Raw genomic sequence first — 21,488 nt, 5'->3', positions numbered from 1 at the left:
TTCTGGAGGTTTTTCTGTGTTTTTATTTTGTTTTTGAGTATTTGTAGCTTGCTTGTTGTAAGCTGTTTTATAAATTTGTTCGTGGAATGGTAGTAACTCCTTTTTTCGTCTGTCATTATATTGCTCAAATAAGGTTAGGTCGTTATCGATGTTCGGTTCGTTTACGTAAGGGCCATATAATATGGAAAAGGGCGAGTGACCTGTTGTCGAGTGAATACTTTGATTGTAGATTAAGACTGCGGAAGTCATGAGATTTTGAGGGGTTTCATCGGGATTTTGCATCTTCAGAATTCTTAGTTTTTCTAAAAGTGTGGAATGCAATCTTTCTACAGGACTGTTGGAGGAAGAATTTCCTGGAGTAGTGTAATGAACTTCTATACAGAAAAGTTGACAGAATTCTTTGAATAAATTATTTTGAAATTCCTTACCCTGGTCTGTGACGATTTTTAAGGGGGTGTTATGATGTGAAAAGTAATGACGTAGTTTGCTTAAAATAGTAAGGGCGTTTTTATCAGTTATAAAATAGGCTTGGGCATATTTCGAGAATGAATCTATTATTGTTAGAAACTGACAATTTGAAAACTGGAAAATGTCTAAGTGAAGTGTCTTAAATGGTTTTTCAGAGAGCAAGGGTCCTTCGTAAGCGATTTTGTAAGGGTGTCTTTCATATTTATTTTGAAGGCATATTTCACATGAATTAATAAAATTAGTTATCGAATCTCGTAGTTTAGGCCAATAATATTTTTGTTTAATATGGTTATATGTTTCTGTTATACCGTTATGGTTACTTTTGTGATAATTGGCTAAAATTTCCTTTTGTTGAGTCTGGTCAGTCACGTCAAGGACGTAAGTGCTGGCAAAAACTAGTTTTACGGTTGTATTTAGATTAGAAAATACTTGTCTTCGAAACTCGAGTTTTAATTCGTCATTTTTAATAAATATAGTAAAGGTAACATCTGGTTTAATTATGTCCTTGATAATTTTTAAAATGTGTTGTTCCTGATTTTCTTTTGAAATTTTTACAAAATGGTGGTTTTTATTAAAAGGTTTAGTGTAGGTGTGTTTAAATTCATCGCCGTAGTCGATGACAAGACGATTTGAGGCATAATTGAGGGGTAATTCTGATATTGGGATATTTTTTCCTTCTGTATCATTATTGGAGTGTGCAGTGACGTCAGAATCGTCGTCGTTTGCGACAGGGTTAACAGGGTTTGAGATGTTTTGGGCTGGAGCGTCTTCTTTGTATCTTTCATTAAAGACAAAGTCGGCTAAGTCAAAATCGGATAAGTTGGCAACTGTATTGTCAACATTTGGGACATTAGACTGTGAATCGGTATCATTTGTTTCAAGAGTGTTAAGATTAATGCGGGAGAGAGCATCTGCTACTAGATTCTCTTTTCCTTTTTTATAGTGAATTTCGAAATTGTATTCCTCTAGTTTTATTTTCCAACGAATTAATCGGGAGTTGGGTTCTCTGATTTTTGAAAGCCAAACTAGGGGATTATGGTCAGTTTCAATTAGGAATTTTTGGCCATATAAGTATGGACGAAAATGTTTGGTCGAGTCCACTATTGCGAGAAGTTCTTTCTCTATAGTTGAGTAGTTTTTTTCTGCCGAATTTAGGGTTCTGGAAAAGAATGCAATTGGGTGGTCATTTTGCGATAGCACACTGCCTATGGCTATGTTGGAGGCGTCGGTGGTGAGCTTAAAGGGTTTTGTGAAATCAGGGTATTGCAAGATAGGGGAATTGGATATGAGTTCTTTGCATTTTAAAAAGGCATTTTTATACTCTAAATTTTCTATATCAATTTGAGTATTTTTCCGTAGACATCTCGTTAAAGGAAAGGTAATTTTGGCGAAATTTTTGATAAATCGGCGATAGTAGCCTACAAGCCCTAAAAAGGCTTTAATTTCTTTCTGATTTCTTGGTATCGGGTAACGTTGGATTACTTCAATTTTTAAAGGATTGGGTTTTATTCCCTCGGAGGTAATGATGTGTCCTAGGAAAGCTACCTCTTTACTCAGGAATTCTGACTTATCAGGCTGTATTTTGAGATTAACTTCCCTTACTTTTTTAAATATCTGACGTATATGATCTATGTGTTCAGATAGGGATTTAGAAAAAATAACTATGTCATCCATGTAGACAAAGCAAAATTTGTATAAGTAATCACGGAAAACTTCATCCATCATACGTTGGAACGTAGAGGGTGCATTTTTGAGACCGAAGGGCATTCTGAGGTATTCATAGTGACCATTGTTGACAGTAAAGGCCGTTTTTTCAATAGAATCGGGATCCATTTCTATTTGATGGAATCCTTGGGCGAGATCTAGGGTCGTGAAGTACGTGCATTTTCCGAGATTATCTAAAATTTCATCTATTCGGGGAAGAGGCCATTTTTCTTCTATTGTCTCGTTGTTAAGGGATGTATAATTTATCACCATCCTATGTTTCTGGATGCCTGAAGCATCGGGCTTTTTTGGGACTATCCACACGGGTGCGGAATACGGAGATATTGAAGGACGAATTATTTTGTTCTCTAGTAATTTCTGAATTTGGGATTGTATCTCAATATTCATTAGAGGGGGATGTCGGAAGGATTTTACATAGATAGGTCTGTCTGTTTTAGTTCGAATTTTATGTTTGGTTTGGCTGGTAAAACTGAGGTCACATCCTTCGTGATACATTATGTCTTTGTATTCATGACATAAAGGTAAAATTTTTGATTTTTCGAGAGGGGTTAAGTGATCGAAACGTAAGATGTTTTCAGGGTTGAATTTTTCTAAAATTGGGTATGATGGGTCTAGTATATCAAATTGATCTTGGGGGATGACTTTCATCCTTTGATGAAAATTTACGTGGACGGTAGGCGTGGGGTTGGGAATAGTACAAAAGCCATTTTCAACTTTTACTAAACTGTCAGGTATAATATGATTTTTTATGTCAAATGATGGCAAAATAGCGACACCATTTTCGAAATTTACTGGTATTTTTAAAAAGTTATTGTTAAAGTTGTGTATCGGATGCAAGAGGGGTTTATTGTAAGCCAAAGAGAAGGGTATTATTATATTTTCCAACTTAAGGGTTTTGCTTTCATAATCTAGCAAGGCTTTTAAGTTTTTAAGATCTTTTGATCCTATTAAGGCATCGAAATCGTTATGCCAATTCAGTACTCTCATTTTAAATTCGTTTTTTATGCCTAGTTCTTCTAGCAAGGAAATTTTTAAATTTTTGGTTTCTTTATAAGTGTTCTTGCATGCAGTTACTTCGAAAGGTTCGATAAATATTTTGTCGGAATATTTGTTTGCAATTTTAGGAGATATGATAGAGTCAGAGGCACCGGAGTCAATTAAAATTGTCAAGTGCTTTTGTGGTAAATAAAAGTATGGGAGTTCAATTTGTTGTGCTACGTTATTTAAGTTGATGGTAGATCTGGGCCTGATTTCGGAAAATTTGCGAAATTATCAATTTCGAAATTTTGTTCGGAAGTGGGGTAGTGATTTTGGTCATTAGGATTCGTTAAGGTGGGATCGAAAGAGGTTTCTTCATATTGAAGGTTTGGCTCGTAATATTCAGAATAATGTTGGGGTGAATAATCGGTATAATGTTCAGACTGGTTATCTTCGACATAAGGCACATCGGGATAAGAGTTAGCGTTGGTCTCAATGTTAGTTAACTCTTGGGACACAAAATTTCGGGGGCCTGATGATTGGAAAAAGTTTGGTTGTCGAAAAGGCATTCTTTGTTGATACTGCCTAGAGGGTCCAGTTATGGAGATTGACATTGGAGTAGGGGGGTCTAATTTAGGTTTATTATGATTTTGGGGAGCGAAGACGTTTCTTGGTTTTCCAAAAACTTGAGCATTTGTCGGATAATGTCTTTGAACTGGTCTAGGTCGAATTTGTATGGGTTGACTGGGAAATTGTTGCTGGGGGAAGGTCATGGGGGGTTGATTCTGGGGTAGTAATCTTACGGGACTTTGGAAGCTATTTTGTTTTACATAGGAATTATGGTTATTATTATTAGTAAATTGGTTATTATGAACATTAGACAGATTTGAAAAATTTACCTGTGATTCAATCATATTATAGTTAATTACATGCGTATATGCATCATCAAGTGTATTAGGGCGTTGTAACATTAACATCGTTTTTAATGTCTGAGGCGAATTGGCTGTCAGAATTAAAACCGAAGTTTTTTCTATTTGATTAATTAAAATTAATTTCGCATTTACATCTGAGACTTCGCAATGTAATTTAGAAAAAATTCTTTGTACAAAGGATTTGAGTCTATCTACAAATTGTAATATGCTTTCATTTTTATTGATCTTAAAGTATTGTAATTGTTGGTGTAAAATTTGATAAGTGATAGGATCACCGAACTTTATCCTTAGGGCCTCTTTAATTGAAGGCCATGAATCTAAATCTGGTCTAGAAAGTAAAAAGTCTCGAGCATTGTCAATTAACTTTGACTTAATGGCTGCTAAAACAACTTTATTTTGATCAATACCATCAATTGTAAAATATAATTGGTAAAATTCATCTATGGATATTATAAAACTTTCCAAATGGTTTTGAATTCCAGAGAAGGTTGGTAAGAGAGAAGTGTGGAATCTTATGTTTTCCATTTTAATATTTAAATTAGGTTTAGATAAATTAGAATCTAAAGTTAAGTTATCTAATAGGTTACTTATGCTATCTAAATTATTTTGATCGGAAATATTTTGACTATTAGAAATATTTGAATTTTCGTTTTCAACTACTAATCCTAAAGATGCCCTATTTCGTATTAATATGTTTTTTAATTTTTGCGACGGATATGGACTAGACATTAAATAATGGCAATTCAAACAAAAACTTACAGTACAATCAAGGGATGACCCATAGAGCTTGCACAGTAGAGGTTCACAACCAAAGGAGTCCCTATAAAGGTGTGGCTTGAATCGTTCTGGTCCAGATGAGATGCTTGGGAAGGCAGCACTTGGATCAGCTAGGTCCCTGACAACACGGTAGGCGGCTTAGCAGTTTCTCGGCTTGGTCTTCTCCAAAAGGGTCGCAGTACCAAGGGTTGCGGTACTTGGGGTTGGTCGATGTCTTCAGATTCTTGATGGATAGTGCACTAAGATTTGACAATCACTTTTACACAACGGTAAACCGATAAAGGGTAAAATTGCACTATCCTGTTCGCAGCGCCAGTTAAATTCAGATATCGACGAACGGACTTTTAAAAAACATTTATTGATACAAAAGGGCCTTAAAACTAGGTGAACAGAAATATGAACAGCAACGGTATTAGCCGAGGCTTTGACACAATATTAATGCTAACGATAAATTACAAGCGATTTCTTAAATATAAAAATAGTCCTAAGCTAAGCATTTTATAATGTAATATAAACAATTAATTGTGGTTTGAGGATATGTCTCGCGGACTCTACGCTCATATCGTTCCTATATCCTGCCCAAAATGCTGAGCTCGTGCAACAGTTGGGAGAAAGGAAAATCAACGCGTTCGGTAATATCATCCTTGCAAAACATCTCGTGAAATTTCAAATATCATATTTTCAGCAATGGACTGTATTCCCAGGATATCCAGGGCCCAAGTATTCGACGCTCTTAGTTCCATGGCCAACATAGCGGGTTATAGAGCTGTCATAGAAGCTGCCAGCCACTTTCCCAGATTCCTCTCTGGTAAGTTTACAGTAATCGAAGAGGTGGAAGAGTCCTCCAAAGGTCCTAAATAGTTCAATATAATAGAAATTCTTGCTTGGAATGCCTGACACCTGCAACAAAATTTGAAAGGAACATTCTTCTGAATATCTTGCTCTTTTTTTAAACAAGAATATTCTTAAGATATTCGACTTTAAAGTGAGCAGTTGGTCCATCCAAGTCCATCCTCAGGATCTCCTTAATATTACAGTAAAAAAATAATGAAAATATTTCCAGTGGTTCCGAAGTTATACCCAAAAATGTCCGCTGATGCATAAAAATCTTGATAAGTACAAGGATATTCCCAGAAATGACTTTGACCTTCAAATGACATTGCTTTCGTTCCCACCTTTAAAGAATGACCTTGAAAGTGAACTTCAAAATAGGATTAAGGTTAAAACGTTTAAAAGAATACAGCTATTTACCATGTTTTTAAAAAAAATTTACCCTTGTCAAGGTCATTAAAAACATCCTTAAACGCGTTTTTTTTTAGCCGGCGTCAAAACTTTTTAAAGCCTTGACCTTCGAATGACCTTACTTCAAACCCCAGTGCCAACTTAGAGGTTAAACTGAAGGTCAAGGGCGTTTTGTTACATAAATTAACCTCTCCATTTTTTATGCTTCAATTTCAGACAATTTACGTGTAAATTACTTGACCTTGTTAATGACCTTTAATTGCTACTGCTACATATCAATTTTGGTCATTGTGGCAACGGGTGCTGTCTAACTTTGAGTTCAAGCGAACAAGGTCATACAACAGCTCAGAATCAAGTTGAACTCCTCACCTTTGAAAATTTCCAATAGTTTAAAAAAAGATGACCTTGGGTTTAACCTTGAGGTATATGTACTGACCTTGAGATTGTTCTCGAAGATTACAGCAGGTTTATCTCCAAGGACCAGAACTGGACCAGAAACATTTCTAACAGAACAAATTTGTTAACTTTCCAACATTAAATCTATACCGTCCAGTAACTGGTAAAACATTGCTCTGGTAATTTTGAATTTGGACATTTATTTCATATTAGGCCAGTTTTTTTTATCAGGATCCAATAGTACACACAATCGAAGGCCTTGGAGGGGTCACAGAAGTTTGTATCTATGTTCTCCTCCCTCAAACCTTTCTCACCAAGTAGTTCAGTGATACTAAATAATAGCTAAAGAGTAATATCAAAAGTTACGTAGTGATGACCTTGAATTTTACTTTGGAAGTTAATTTTTAAGGTCTTCCAACCTTGAGAGAAGGTCAATTCAAAGTCAAATGCTTGAACAATTACTAAGAACCTGTTAACTGAAAGGGTCTTTTAAGGAAGGATAGAGGTAGAGCAGAAAACCTTATAGGAATGATCTATTTCAACTGTGACAACAGATTAGTGGTTTGAACCTATTTTTCACCCAAATGGATAAACCTTGAAAATGAATCCCATTCTTTAACACCCTAAAGTCACTCTATTCACTTATCCCTCATTGTACCACTCTCTAATCGTGCGTCAAAAAAAACAGGAGAATCCTATTAAACAAATTACCTTGAACTTCTAATGACCTAATGTATCCCACCCCAGTGTTTTCTAACTGGTGCAACTTTTTCTAATTACGAAGATTCTTCTTACAAATCCAACTGAGGGACGGATCAAAGACGATACTTCGAAACTTGGACTATCCTACCGACTGCACCATTGACCTATTAATTGATTTAATTAATAGTTCTAAAAAATGTCCGAACTTTTCCAGCAGTATCATTATTAGAGTGTACCAACATGTCGAAATTATTTCGTTTATCGGTTGGGTCTAGGACTAACTTAATAGACTCCAAAATTCTTGCTTGAACTGGTTGAAACCTAATAAGAATATTCTCTTTATTTTTTTAAGCTCACAACAGTCACTTTATAAAACTGTTATTAAATAGACAGTGTTAGCATGAATATCTCTCTTTAATTGAATTTTTTCAGGTCAAATAACTGCAGCAGGAAAAGTCCCACCTGCGAAAGTGCTCGTAATTGGAGGTGGCGTGGCAGGCCTGGCGGCCATTGGTCAGGCCAAATGTATGGGAGCAGTCGTCAGGGCTTTTGACACCAGGTCTGTGGTCAAAGAACAAGTTGAGTCGCTCGGAGCGGAATTTCTCACCGTCACTGTTGAGGTATCAATTGATTTTTCAGGTTTAATTTACTGGAAATCTGAAGAATTAGACGAGCAGGTTTTATTCATTAATTAGTTTATGGAACTGTTTTAGATATTAAGGTTAAGGAGTATAGACTGAAGTCTGAGAGATTAGGTTGGGCTGGGCTGAGCCATTTTTGCAGTTTTTCGCGTAAAAAACAAAAAACTTCCAGTCGATTTGGAGAAAGGGGTCCTTCAGACCTGGTTCGTGCTGGGACCTTTCGATCCTGAAAATTTCAGGAAATTCGGTCAAGCGAATTTTTCGGAATCCTTTAATTCTTCAGAACTTGTAACAAAAGCACTCTATAAAATATAATAATGTTTTTTTGTTACAGGAAGAGGGTGGAGATTCTGGCGGTTACAGTAAAGAAATGTCTCAAGAATTCATTGACGCGGAACACGCCCTATTCGCTAAACAGTGCAAAGAAGTGGACATAATTATATCCACGGCTTTGATACCTGGAAAAAAGGCCCCTGTACTGTTATTAAAAGTAAACACTTCATAGGTTACAACCACCTCAAAATAATCCCTAAATAATCATTTCTAGGAACATATAATGAGTATGAAACCGGGCAGCGTCGTTGTCGATTTAGCCGCCGAAGCTGGCGGCAACATTGAGACAACCAAACCCGGACAGATTTACACGTTCAATGACGTCACTCATATAGGACTCACGGATTTTCCTAGCATGTTGCCTACGCAGAGTTCCACTTTATATGCGAATAACATTTCGAAGTTCTTACTGTCAATAGGTAAAACCATTGAGGAACTCCTTATCAGACGTGTTTAACCGGTGTGTATGTAATTCAGGCGAAAACAACCACTTCAACATCGACTTAAACGACGAGGTGGTGCGGGGCAGTATTATCTTGCATAAGGGCGAACTTATGTGGCCTCCGCCGAAACCTACGGGACCACCGGCAGTTACTGCCCCCAAGAAAACGGAGAACGTTAAGGAAACCGCTAAAATTATCGAAACGGTTGATCCGTTTAAGAGCACTTGTAACACCGCTTTAATGACGACAGCAGGTTAGTCTGGGTACTTTTAGCTCTTAAGAATTTCATTTTCAAGTACAACTGATTCGAGTTGTGTGAAGGATGATCTTTCTCACCCAAATTTGGTTGTATATTGTTTGAGATCCAAAAAGTCACACCACATATTCCTGAGATCAAAATAGGGCGATTTAAAACAACTTACCTTAGTCCGAAATTGCTTCGATTCTGACCTAGAGGACGGTAAAATTGAAAAATTAAAATCGAATTGTTTAAAGTTTATGAACGATTTTTAACGTACGACTTTAAAAATGTATCTCCGAGGGGTTTTGTAGGATGCAAAACCCGAATCACTGTGATTATCAGAGGGCGCTCCATACTGCAACTTTTAATGGTTTAAAATGTCCATAACTTTTTTCTCAGTATATTTTTTGTCAAAGAAAAACAACATTTCCTCATCAATTTAAACAAAAAAAGCCCCTTTTGTTAAAACTGGCTTAACAAAGGTAAGAACACAAAGTCACGGTCTCATTAAATCCATAACTGTTGTAATGGGATCTGTGTAGGTCTAGGCCTGATGAAGTTCCGATAGGAGCAAAACACGTGTAGCTTTTAAACAAACAACAGTATATCCAAATATTTCAAATAACAATTTAGTGGTTTTATTTAAGCACGAAATTAATTTATTAAAAAATACGGTTTTTGTAATAATTATTAATTAAGTGTTCCCCATTTTCACGGATACAAAGATTTACATGCCTAAGCAAATTAAAAATAACTCTATGCATAACTTCTGCGTTAGCCCGAAGATTATTTGTTCAATGCGTTGCCATAGTTCCTTTTCGTTATTCACCCTATTACTTATATACCACGGACTTAATATGTCCCCAGTAGAAAAATCCGGAGGAGTCGAATCTGGAGAACGTGGAGGCCAATTTACCTCTACCGATCCACTTATTTGAGTACCAACCATTGAAATAAATTCAGAATGAAAAATGTGGTCGAACAGAATCATGCATAAACCACTGCGAATTTAAAGAAGTACATAAATCTTTCTATAAATCGGGCAAAGTGTTTTGTAGATATTTCTGATAAATCCCTCCCGTTAATCTAGGAGGAAGAAATACAGGAATATATGGTGCGATTTTGGGGACACCTTATATGTTCTACTATAATCGCTAGTTTTATGTCCAACGATTTTGTAGGTATTGGCAGTATAATTGGCTTGGGCATGGTATCCCCCAACCCGGAATTCACGTCAATGCTCACCGTCTTGGGTTTGTCGGGCTTAGTCGGTTACCATACAGTGTGGGGTGTCACTCCCGCCTTACATTCCCCCCTTATGTCAGTTACCAATGCTATATCTGGAATTACTGCTGTCGGCGGTTTACTTTTGATGAACGGAGGCTATTATCCTACAAATTCTGTTGAGGTAAGTATTTTATGAAGGAAAAAGTCCGTTCTGAAGTGGAGTTAATGTAACATAGAAATGTTAGGAAAGGAAGTCTTTTCTCCTCAAATAAAAGACAGTTCTGCTGTTTACAGACTAAAATGTTCTCATTCTAATTGCAATATGTAGTACACATCAGACAAAGCAGGAGAGTCAAAGGACCATAGTAAACTCATTGAAAAGAATATTAACCCTTAACTAATACCTCTTCTCCTTTCGCCAATCATATTATTGAGGCTGGACTTGAAGCGGATTGTCAGAAGGGTTTAAAGTTAGAACTTTTGGAAATCCTGGAAATAAATAAATCCATTAAATCATCGGTTTATATTTGCGTTAATGAGCAAACACTTACAGTAACACAAATATTTAATTTAACTCATCGACATATTTAAAACACTCATTTTTTAATTTACACCCTATCCTTGGATTAGCAAATTTCTATTCAATAGTGGGAACGAGTGAGAGATAAGGATCAAACTGTAGTGGCTGATGTTTCTCTCTCACTTGTTCCCACTACTCAATAGAACGTGAACTACTGAATAGAGTGAGAGAGAACCATCAGACTGAAGTGGCTGATGTTTCTCTCTCACTCGTTCTCACTACTGAATAGAAATCTGCTAATCTAAGCTTGCTCGATTTGTTCTAATTTTAACTGTTTACTAGATATCGTGCAATGTACCATTCAGATATCGTGCAATGTACCATTCGAGTATTAGTTTAATAGTAATTTAATCAGCATTATGCAATATCGTCGAAAATTAGATTGTAATTCTTCATTTAGTAAAATGGCGAAAAGTTCATTTTTTTAAACGGAACCTCCTATATTTTATTTTTTATTCTCATAGACAATTAAAATACCTTTAATTTAATATAACACAATCGCATGCAATGGTTTAATAAATGACAGTGATATGAAGGAAATTTTCGAACATTTATAAGATCGTTTTCTGGTGGCTTCTTCTAATTTCGCTTTTATCTAGATCTTCAAAACAGGTAATAACTCGCTAACTTAGCTCTTCCTTTCTGTTTACTGGTGTTGCATACACCCTTTCCTATATATTATCCGAGAAATAAAAAATAAAGGGTGTCAGATCTGGCGATCTCGCCGGCCGATCCCATACGCCTAAAGCATCTATCGTCGAACATGTCGTACATTCTACCCTTCTGTGATTGATTGACTAATAAGACAAACCTAAATTATCCTTAGCACTTCCAATTGAGGCTTGTACATTATCTTCTTCATAGATAACTGACTTTGTTTTATTAAATATAGGTTTAGATCTTTAATTAACAAAATTATTTTGTAACCTTACATACTTTCGCCCATTCATTGATAGTAGATCTCGATATATTTCGTTTTAAATTTTCTACTTGTTCTTGCTATTATTTGATCACATTGTCCATGGAAAATAAATAACCTCATCAGAAGCTCATTTGAGTAGTTAATAACTTAGACTTTTTAATTAAATTGATCATAAGACGCAATGTCAATATTTTATACCTAATATAATGAAAGATGGAAAGAAAAAATGGACTTTTCGCCACTTTGATAAATGAAATTTATTGACCCTGTATAATGCTAATTAAATCACGCTATGGAATATAATCAAGATGGTCTCATAAATTGATATTTAAAGTTTGAGCCTTTTAAAAACTTAAATAGCTGAGAAATAAACAATTAGTTATACCTTGGTTTAAAAGTTACACCTTGGCTTTTTCATGATATAAAACGTGATAAAATTAACTTATTTCAGATGTTAGCTGCCGGAGCGGCCTTCGTATCATTCATCAACGTCTTCGGAGGATTTTTAGTCACCAAACGGATGTTGGACATGTTCAGGAGGTCGATTGAGTATAAATCGATGTAAAACAGTGAATACCGTTCATTTTTTCAGACCCGGTGATCCACCAGACTACAACTCTCTGTACGGAATACCGGCCGCGGTATTTTTAGGCGGTTACGGCTACGCAGCCATGGCCGGATTAGCTGAGGTGCATCAAGCCGCTTACTTGGCTGCCTCCCTGTGCTGCGTTGGCGCTCTAGCTGGTCTTAGCAGCCAAACAACCAGCCGTTTAGGCAATAATCTTGGAATAGTAAGTTTTTCAATACTAGAGTCGAATGTCTTATTTATTTATTAATTGATAATTGTTGCGAGCTAAATTATGTATTTTTCTTCAGATTGGGGTAGCGGGTGGCATAGCAGCTACTTTAGGTCAAATAGCCCCCAGTAACGAGGTGTTGGCCCAAATGGCAGCCGTGGCTCTCGGAGGCGGTGCCATAGGGTCGATTATCGCCAAAAAGATCCAGATTACGGATTTGCCTCAGCTGGTAGCAGCTTTTCACAGGTAAAAAGTGACAGCAGACGTTTAAAGAACGTCTAAATTACTTTCGGCAGTGGATAGCAGTTTAATTCTGTGTTGAGTTCTCAAAGGCTTTTGACACAGTTGACTTTAGTCTATCAACCTGTAGCAAAAGTTACGAAATACAGTATCGAACAAAATTAGAGAGACTCGACTACTTACGTCTTTTATGTAAGATAAAAATGATTAAATTCCTCTTTTTGTGCTGAAGGATGTTATGTTTTGAAGTAGTTTAAAAAGGCACTAAAATAAATTTAAAAAAAAAACATTTCTCAAGATTTATTAGGAAAAATAAAAAAATGCAAAAAATTCTGTGCGACAAAATTAGAGAGACTTATCCTTAAAGTACATTCGTACCCTATACTAATGAAACTAATCTAATAGTTTGTCCAGTACCCTTTATTCTGGATAACTTTTTCACATCTATTCGGCATCGATCCAATGAGATTCGAAATTACAGCCGGATCCATTGATTTCCAGGCATTCTCGATTTCTTCAAATAATTGAGCACGATTCCCGATGTTTTTAGTGCGAATCTTTTTCTCTATAATCTCCCAAAGATTTTCAATTGGGTTCAAGTCCGGCGATTGCGGTGGCCATTTTAAAACTTGAATTTTGTTAGCCAAAAACCATTCCTTCACAAGTTTGGCCGTATGTTTGGGGTCGTTATCCTGTTGGAACGTGAATCTTAGCGGCATTTGGTATATTTATTTCAAATTCAATTGAATTCGAGCAGCTACATTTAAATTGTTCGTCAGTACTAGAGGAGGTATGGCTTAAAATTAAACTTAAAAACAAAAACGTTATAATAGGCACTGTATACAGGCCTCCTTCAGGCTCTGTCTCAGATTTTCTGGATACCCTTGAGAATAGTTTATCACAACTTTATACAAATTGCCATGATATTATATGTGGTGGAGATATAAATATAGACCTGCTAAATATAGAGGACACAAAATCACAGAATCTCAGGAAAACAATAGAACTCTTTGATCTAAAACAAACAATTAATAGTCCAACTAGAATCTCAAATAATAGCTCAACACTAATCGATATTATTTTGGTTTCTACGCAGAAAGCCAGGCAAGATTTTTATGGTACTAATAAAGTAAATAATCTCTCTGATCATTATTTAGTATTTGGTCAGTCTTATTTTAAAAATGTAGTAAACACCTACAAATCTATAAGGTCAAGATGCTTAAGTAAAATAGATAAACAAAGCGTGCTCGACTGCCTGGCTGTATCTCCTTTAAATAATACTTATTATATAAATAATCATGTGTTGAAAGTTGATTTTTTTATTAATACAATACTTAACTTATTTGATCAATTAGCTCCCTATAAAGCAATTAACTATAAACATAGAAACCAGCCATGGTGTACTTATGCTGTTCAATGTTTTATCAAGCGAAAGGATCAGGCTTATAACAAATTTAAAAAAAATAAAACCCCTCTAAATTGGAATTACTATAAATATATTAAAAACGAAACTACTAGTATTATAAATAGAGAAAAAAGAGCCTACCTAGAACACTTACTAGAGAATAACAATGGCAACGGAAAGATTTTATGGAAAACTCTCAAGAATCTTAATATTTTAAACAAAAAGTCGGGTGATACCATTCCCAACAATCTTAATAACCCGAATGAAATAAACAACTTTTTTCTTCAATTTTCTCAACTTGAACCACCAGATCCGGACTTGATTTTATTATATACTACTAGTACGGCAAAAAACTTTATTGAGCTTTTTTCTTTTAGATTGACGGATGAACAGGAAGTTTACACTGCCTTATCATCAATAAAATCAAATGCCGTTGGTCCGGATGGTCTAAACAGTGAAATGCTAAAATTATGCTGCCCTCAGATTCTAAATATTTTAGTTAATATTTATAACTCGTGTATTCTCGTATCTAAATTTCCAGACTCCTGGAAAATTACTAGGGTTTTTCCGTTGCCAAAAACTAAAACCGAGCCCACAAACCTTTTAGAATTAAGACCCATATCCATTTTATCACCCTGCTCGAAAATATTTGAAAAAATCTTAACCGCTAGAATAATAGAACACCTGAATAAACACAATATCCTTCCCTTGAGACAATCGGGATTTAGAAAAGGTTACAGTTGCTGTACAGCATTGTTGGACGTGGTTGATTCAATAATGTCAAATATAGACTCTGGAAACTCATGTGTTTTGATATTGTTAGACTACACAAGAGCGTTTGATAAGGTAAACCACCAGGTTCTGTTCGCTTTGCTATTGCATATTGGATTTTCACAGAGTGCTGTCGATCTAATTAAAAGCTATTTATCTAATAGGGTTCAATATGTAGAAACTGATAAGGGATGTTCGGACAAAGGGTCGCTTCACTGTGGTGTTCCACAGGGCTCCGGGCTATCCCCGTTACTATTCTGCATATACACCTGTTATCTCACACATGCCCTTGAACACTGTATTGATTATAGTTTTGCTGATGATAAACAATTATTATACTCTGTCACACCTAATAGCATAGCACAAACTCAACTTAATATAAATAAAGATTTGAATCAACTAGTTCGAAACTCAGAAAAACACCACTTAAAATTAAACCCTTTAAAAACTAAAATACTTGCTTTTGGAAAACAAAAAATTGACTTAGAAAACCAACTTAAAATTAATTTAAATAACTCAGAGCTTACCTTTGAAAAAAAATCTAGGAATTTGGGGGTAGTTTTAGATACAGATTTAAGATTCAGCGAACATGTATCTGCGTGTGTACAGAGGGCGTATGCAAATTTAAAGCTGTTATATCCACATAGGCGTGCACTAAGTCAAAAACTAAAATTAACATTGTCAGATGCTCTTGTGTTAAGTCACTTTAATTATTGTGATGCATTGTATGGTCCATGCCTAACCAACCAGGATAGGGACAGGATACAGCGAGTTCAGAGGTCGTGTTTGCGGTTTGCATTTGGCATAAGGAAGTTTGAGCCAGTCATTCACAAACTCAAAACTTGCAATTGGTTGGATATGGAAAATCGCCGTACATTTCACTCCGCTGTCTTATTCCACAGAATAATATTTAATAAAAGTCCACCATATTTGTACAACAAAATAAAGTTTAGAACAGATGTTCACAACTTAAACCTAAGGTATAGGGGCTTAATATCTCCTCCTTTCCATAAGACTGCCTTGTTTGCAAGATCTTTCTCTTATAATGTTTACCTATTATACAATCATATTCCTCTCGAAATGAAAATACTCACGCCAACAAAATTCAAATATCTATATAAAAATAACTTGCTAACACACCACTAAGTCTTGTTGTTTTTTATTTATCTTTTTTTTTCATACGGTATAGTGTACTTGTGTTTTGGGTAGGTACAAACGTCTACTATAAGTATAAGAACTAGGAACTATTAGAATGTTTTAGGTAAAGACAGTGTTGTAATTTACTTGTGTTGAAATTATAAAACTACATACTACTTATGATTTGCTATTGTGCTAACATTGAATCTATATATTAATTTAATATTCTTGTTGTTAGTTACAGTTACAAAATTTTCACGGAGTTTATTCAATATCAGTTTTACTGCCTTAAACTCCATTTTGCAGTAATACATTTATTATGTATAAAGAATGTATACCAATAATGCATTTTAAACTTGTACTATTACTGGCAAATAAATTTATTTATTATTATTATTATTTCCCATTCGGCGTAAGGCAACATTACATCTTCCAGTATAGTCCGATACATAAATCTATCCATAGTGCCCTCAATTTTGTGGATAGGACCCATTCCATAACCCGAAAAACAACCCCAAACCATTAAATTGCCACCTCCGTGCTTCACAGTACCAGAAACATATTTTGGATCAAGCCTTTTGTTTGCTGGGCGATGTACGAACTGCGCTCCATCACTTCCAAAAATATTATATTTAGACTCGTCACTAAACAAAACCTTATTACAGTCCTTAGCTGTGCAGTAACGGTGACGTGTTGCAAATAACATTCTAGCAGCTACATTTTTTTTTGATAGATGGGGTTTTTTTGCTGGTCTCCTTCCAGGAAGCCCCACCTCCACTAATCCAGATGAAACCCCAGGCGCCTCCAATTCAGCCAAAATCTGTGTTGAAGATAGACGCGGATTATTCTGACTTAGTCGTTTAATTCTCCTGTCCAGCAGTACTGAGGTTTTTCTCTTGCGGCCACCTCTTTTAAGGTTTGTCACTCTTCCACGGAGCTGATAATTTTTTATTGTTCTGGAAATCATTTGTTTACTGACTAATTAATGTTTGTGAGCGACCTGAGTTATAGGCTTCTATAATTTTTTCTTTTAGGTCTATGGAATAATGTTTACCACGAGGCATTGCTAATGATATTCTCAAACTAATAAACAGAAATTAAACTAATCGCGACTTCAGCGAAACTAAATAAAAAATGAGTCTCTTTAATTCTGTCGCAGTAATTTTTTATCAATGTTAAAAACATTCTTTAAATAAATGTAAACATGAGCTACAAAAATGAATTGTTGATAATAGAATTCTTGTCAACTCCGGTATACACTGCTTAACAAATATTAATATTATTTCAAGTACAAAAAATTGGAGTTGGCAAATAGAGAAGTCTCTCTAATTTTGTCCGATACTGTACATCACTTTTTCATCTTATGAATTCGAATACGGAGATTTTGAAAACGCATTCAGTGCCTCATATGTAGTTAAATCAAAACGTTTTTTTACAGTAAGTTTGTTCTTAGGACTTCACGTTCACGAGGGTTCTATAATAAATGAGAGTAGAATATTAAGAACATCGTTGATATGGAGAACAAAAAATATGTGCGATGTATTTAAATCGTCCCAAAAAAAAGAAAATCTCGTTGTCGATTACACTGCAGATTAATCATAATGAATTTGCTGAAGATATTGTTTTGATGATTCTCTTTTTACTAGGTTCATCTAATTTTTCTTCGCTTGTTCTCTATTATCATGATCAATGGTCTACATCCTCCTATTGATAGAACGCTTATATTCCCGAGCAACACACGATAATGAAATAAACATTTATTTTTGGTTTACACTAGATGTATATTTTTAGTTGAATTTCAACTATAAAAAAACTATGAAAAGTATATCGTATCATATATGTGATATCGGGGTCATTTTATTGAGGTGTAGTGATCGAGTGTAAAGATTAGCCATGTAAATCCCTTGTCCAATGCCAAAATTTTCTTCCTTGTGTAAACAGAATCGTTTATGATATACGTATATTCTCCAGTTTAATAAATATACCTTGACTATATACGGTTGATAAAAATACCAATAGTTTTAATTTAAAAATGGTATTTTTGAACCTAGATAGTAAAAAGTTGTCTAGAACCAAAAAAAAAATATTTTTTTTAAAGCTTAATTACTTATCTTAAAAAAGTTGATTTTCCACTTATTTGTGATAAAAGAAGGCACAATTACTGCAATTTTCATGGTGATCTCTCAGGCCTTGTTTTAGAGTAATAAAATAGGGGTTTTTCACGTTTTATTCGAAAACCTTTATGGTTTCACCTTCAAAGGTTATGTGAGGAAGTATAGATTTTTTGATCATCTATAAGTTTCTTAAAAAGCATTTTTTTCTCAGGCAATTATGTTCTGCAAAAAAAAACGTTTTTCATTAATGCTACCCTTAGCCCTCCACCCACCCCACACAACTTACCAGTAAGAAATTATTTTCAAACATTTTTTTTTCCAAAATAATACCCATGAATAATAGCTGGTTTTGTCGTTCTAATCTAATCTAAAAACACGGTTTGTTTATTTAAAATTGATATAATTTTATATATAAATATTTAGTATAAAAACAGCGTTATTAGGATGGATAATATGGATGAAAAACAATGATTTTTCAGAGTTTAAAAACTAAATATGTAAAACTCGTGTCAGTATTTTTAAATGCCAAAATTTTCTCCTATTTGTAAACAGAATCGTAAATGATATACGTATATTCTAAAGTTTAATAAGTATAGCTTGACCAAAAATTTACTAAAAAATCGTTGAATAAACATATATTTAACGATAATAATATATGATGTGTTACTTGGTTTGACTATTGTTAACTCTACTCTACATAGTTTATCGTTGCTTAATCCTATGACAATGAATTTCTATTCAGCTTGGTGGGTATGGCCGCAGTCCTGACGTGCATTTCGACCTACATCCATGATTTTCCAACCTTCGCCACCGATCCCGCTGCGAACGTAATTAAAACAGCCCTGTTCCTGGGAACATACATCGGCGGGGTTACATTCAGGTAAGTCCTTCCTCATTATTAGTTTTTTCAATAGAAAAAAAACATATTATTTGCAGTGGTTCGCTTATAGCCTACGGGAAACTTCAAGGTATCCTCAAGTCGAACCCGTTGCTCTTACCGGGACGTCACGCCTTAAACTCGGGACTCCTATTGGCCAACATTGCCGCCGGTGGATACCTGTTTTATGATCCCACATTGGCCGGTGGTCTGGGAGCTTTGGGAACCACCGCCGCTCTCAGTTCTGTCATGGGCGTTACTTTAACTTCGGCAATTGGAGGTCAGTTAATACATAAATCAGTTATATTACGAGACAGTTTTACCACTAACCAAAAATCTTCGGTCAAGGTCCATTCTTTTAATGAAACTCTCCATTTTTAATAAAATTTTTATAGCGACTTTGACAAGGTCAAGTCAAGGCTCAGTGAGGGTCAAATCAAGGTTAGGACCATATGCAAGTCACGTTAAGATCCAACTCAAGTGAAGGACGAGTCAAGGTCAAGCCTAGTCCAAATTAAGGTCAGGTTGAGTTCAAATCAAGTAAAGTCAAAAGCTTTTTCAGTATAGACCTAAATCCAACAACAAGTCTATACCTACAAGGAATTTTCGTAGAGGGAATAACTTTCGTTCGTATATACACGTATGGCAAAGAGAGGTGTTGAGTGCGGATAAGAATATGTACAACTGATATCAGAGCAATGGATTTTTCTTTTAAATTATGAAATAGGGCACAAAATGGTAACTTGCCAAGGAATTTAGGTCCATTTATAAGTTTGTACATGTTTGTATAAGAAGTAAAAAATTTATCGTTATTCCAACGATCCGATTTTTTCCTTATATAATAATCGTGTAAATAAACAAAAAGATTCCAGACTTAGAGGGGTGTTGGGTTGCAATAATATAAAACTAAACCACTTTGTATAAACGAATAACCATATTAATAATTATCATTACAATTCACGTTGCCATATTGAAGAGGAAGTAGGTCTATTATTGTCTATTGTCATAAAAATACATTATAAGGTGTAAGTTTTAATGTATGTACATAAACTGCTAATACATTTTAAAACAAATAGTGTGAACAGACAATCTTATACTTATAATATATATATATATATATATAGTTTTAGTTTATTAGTTTTTAAACTCTGAAAAATCATTGTTTTTCATCCATATTATCCATCCTAATAACGCTGTTTTTATACTAAATATTTATATATAAAATTATATCAATTTTAAATAAACAAACCGTGTTCTTAGATTAGATTAGAACGACAAAACCAGCTATTATTCATGGGTATTATTTTGGAAAAAAAAATGTTTGAAAATAATTTCTTACTGGTAAGTTGTGTGGGGTGGGTGGGGGGCTAAGGGTAGGATTAATGAAAAACGTTTTTTTTTGCAGAACATAATTGCCTGAGAAAAAAATGATTTTTAAGAAACTTATAGATGATCAAAAAATCTATACTTCCTCACATAACCTTTGAAGGTGAAACTATAAAGGTTTTCGAATAAAACGTGAAAAACCCCTATTTTATTACTCTAAAACAAGGCCTGAAAGATCACCATGAAAATTGCAGTAATTGTGCCTTCTTTTATCACAAATAAGTGGAAAATCAACTTTTTTAAGATAAGTAATTAAGCTTTAAAAAAAATATTTTTTTTTTTGGTTCTAGACAACTTTTTACTATCTAGGTTCAAAAATACCATTTTTAAATTAAAACTATTGGTATTTTTATCAACCGTATATAGTCAAGGTATATTTATTAAACTGGAGAATATACGTATATCATAAACGATTCTGTTTACACAAGGAAGAAAATTTTGGCATTGGACAAGGAATTTACATAGCTAGTCTTTACACTCGATCACTACACCTCAATAAAATGACCCCGATATCACATATATGATACGATATACTTTTCATAGTTTTTTTATAGTTGAAATTCAACTAAAAATATACATCTAGTGTAAACCAAAAATAAATGTTTATTTCACTATATTTGCCAGCACATAAACTTACTATAAGCCTCCTTTAATACTGGGCAGCATATGTTTAGTTGCCTTTTTTACAAATAAGAGAAAAACACACAATAGAGAGCCACGATTCATTTGATTTGGTTGCTAAATAAATTACCTCTATGTAAAATATTTTTACTCTCGACACGTGTTTCGCTAACGATGTTAACATCTTCGGCAGAAGATTAACACTAAACTAAAACCACTTACAGATAGCTTTATGTAATGATGATATAACTAATTGAGCGGAAAATGCAATGAAGCATGGCCCAATAAATCTTAAACACTTTATAATTAACTATAAGGAATTGGACCTTTATAACTGTTAAGAATGTTTTTTTGATTTTTGAATTTTGCTAAACTTTCATATGCATCTAACTGGTTTTAGTAATATTAAAAGTTATCTATTTCTATAAAGTGACCAGTATTTAAAACATGTTCAGCCACATTTCACTTGTCAGCTCTTCCATATTTCACATGTTCCTTAAATCTGACATTAATTAATCTTCTGGTTTGTCCTA

General features: G+C 34.6%; 1 protein-coding gene across 1 annotated transcript in view; it reads left to right on the top strand.

The window, feature by feature from the left end:
* Positions 1 to 21,488, top strand: part of LOC126745927 (NAD(P) transhydrogenase, mitochondrial-like) — a 34,273-nt gene that overhangs the window by 8,494 nt on the left and 4,291 nt on the right. Inside the window, exons 5-16 of the mRNA XM_050453992.1 lie at positions 5,428 to 5,512; positions 5,566 to 5,688; positions 7,653 to 7,840; positions 8,196 to 8,351; positions 8,409 to 8,613; positions 8,672 to 8,890; positions 10,060 to 10,286; positions 12,059 to 12,147; positions 12,200 to 12,398; positions 12,484 to 12,650; positions 18,814 to 18,951; positions 19,008 to 19,228. Coding sequence (XP_050309949.1) covers positions 5,428 to 5,512; positions 5,566 to 5,688; positions 7,653 to 7,840; positions 8,196 to 8,351; positions 8,409 to 8,613; positions 8,672 to 8,890; positions 10,060 to 10,286; positions 12,059 to 12,147; positions 12,200 to 12,398; positions 12,484 to 12,650; positions 18,814 to 18,951; positions 19,008 to 19,228 — 2,017 coding nt within the window. The remainder of the gene's footprint in view (positions 1 to 5,427; positions 5,513 to 5,565; positions 5,689 to 7,652; positions 7,841 to 8,195; positions 8,352 to 8,408; positions 8,614 to 8,671; positions 8,891 to 10,059; positions 10,287 to 12,058; positions 12,148 to 12,199; positions 12,399 to 12,483; positions 12,651 to 18,813; positions 18,952 to 19,007; positions 19,229 to 21,488) is intronic.

This window comes from Anthonomus grandis, chromosome 16, assembly GCF_022605725.1.
Source record: "Anthonomus grandis grandis chromosome 16, icAntGran1.3, whole genome shotgun sequence".
NCBI classification, from domain to species: Eukaryota; Metazoa; Arthropoda; class Insecta; order Coleoptera; family Curculionidae; genus Anthonomus; species Anthonomus grandis.
This window is presented reverse-complemented; position numbering and strand designations above follow the sequence as displayed.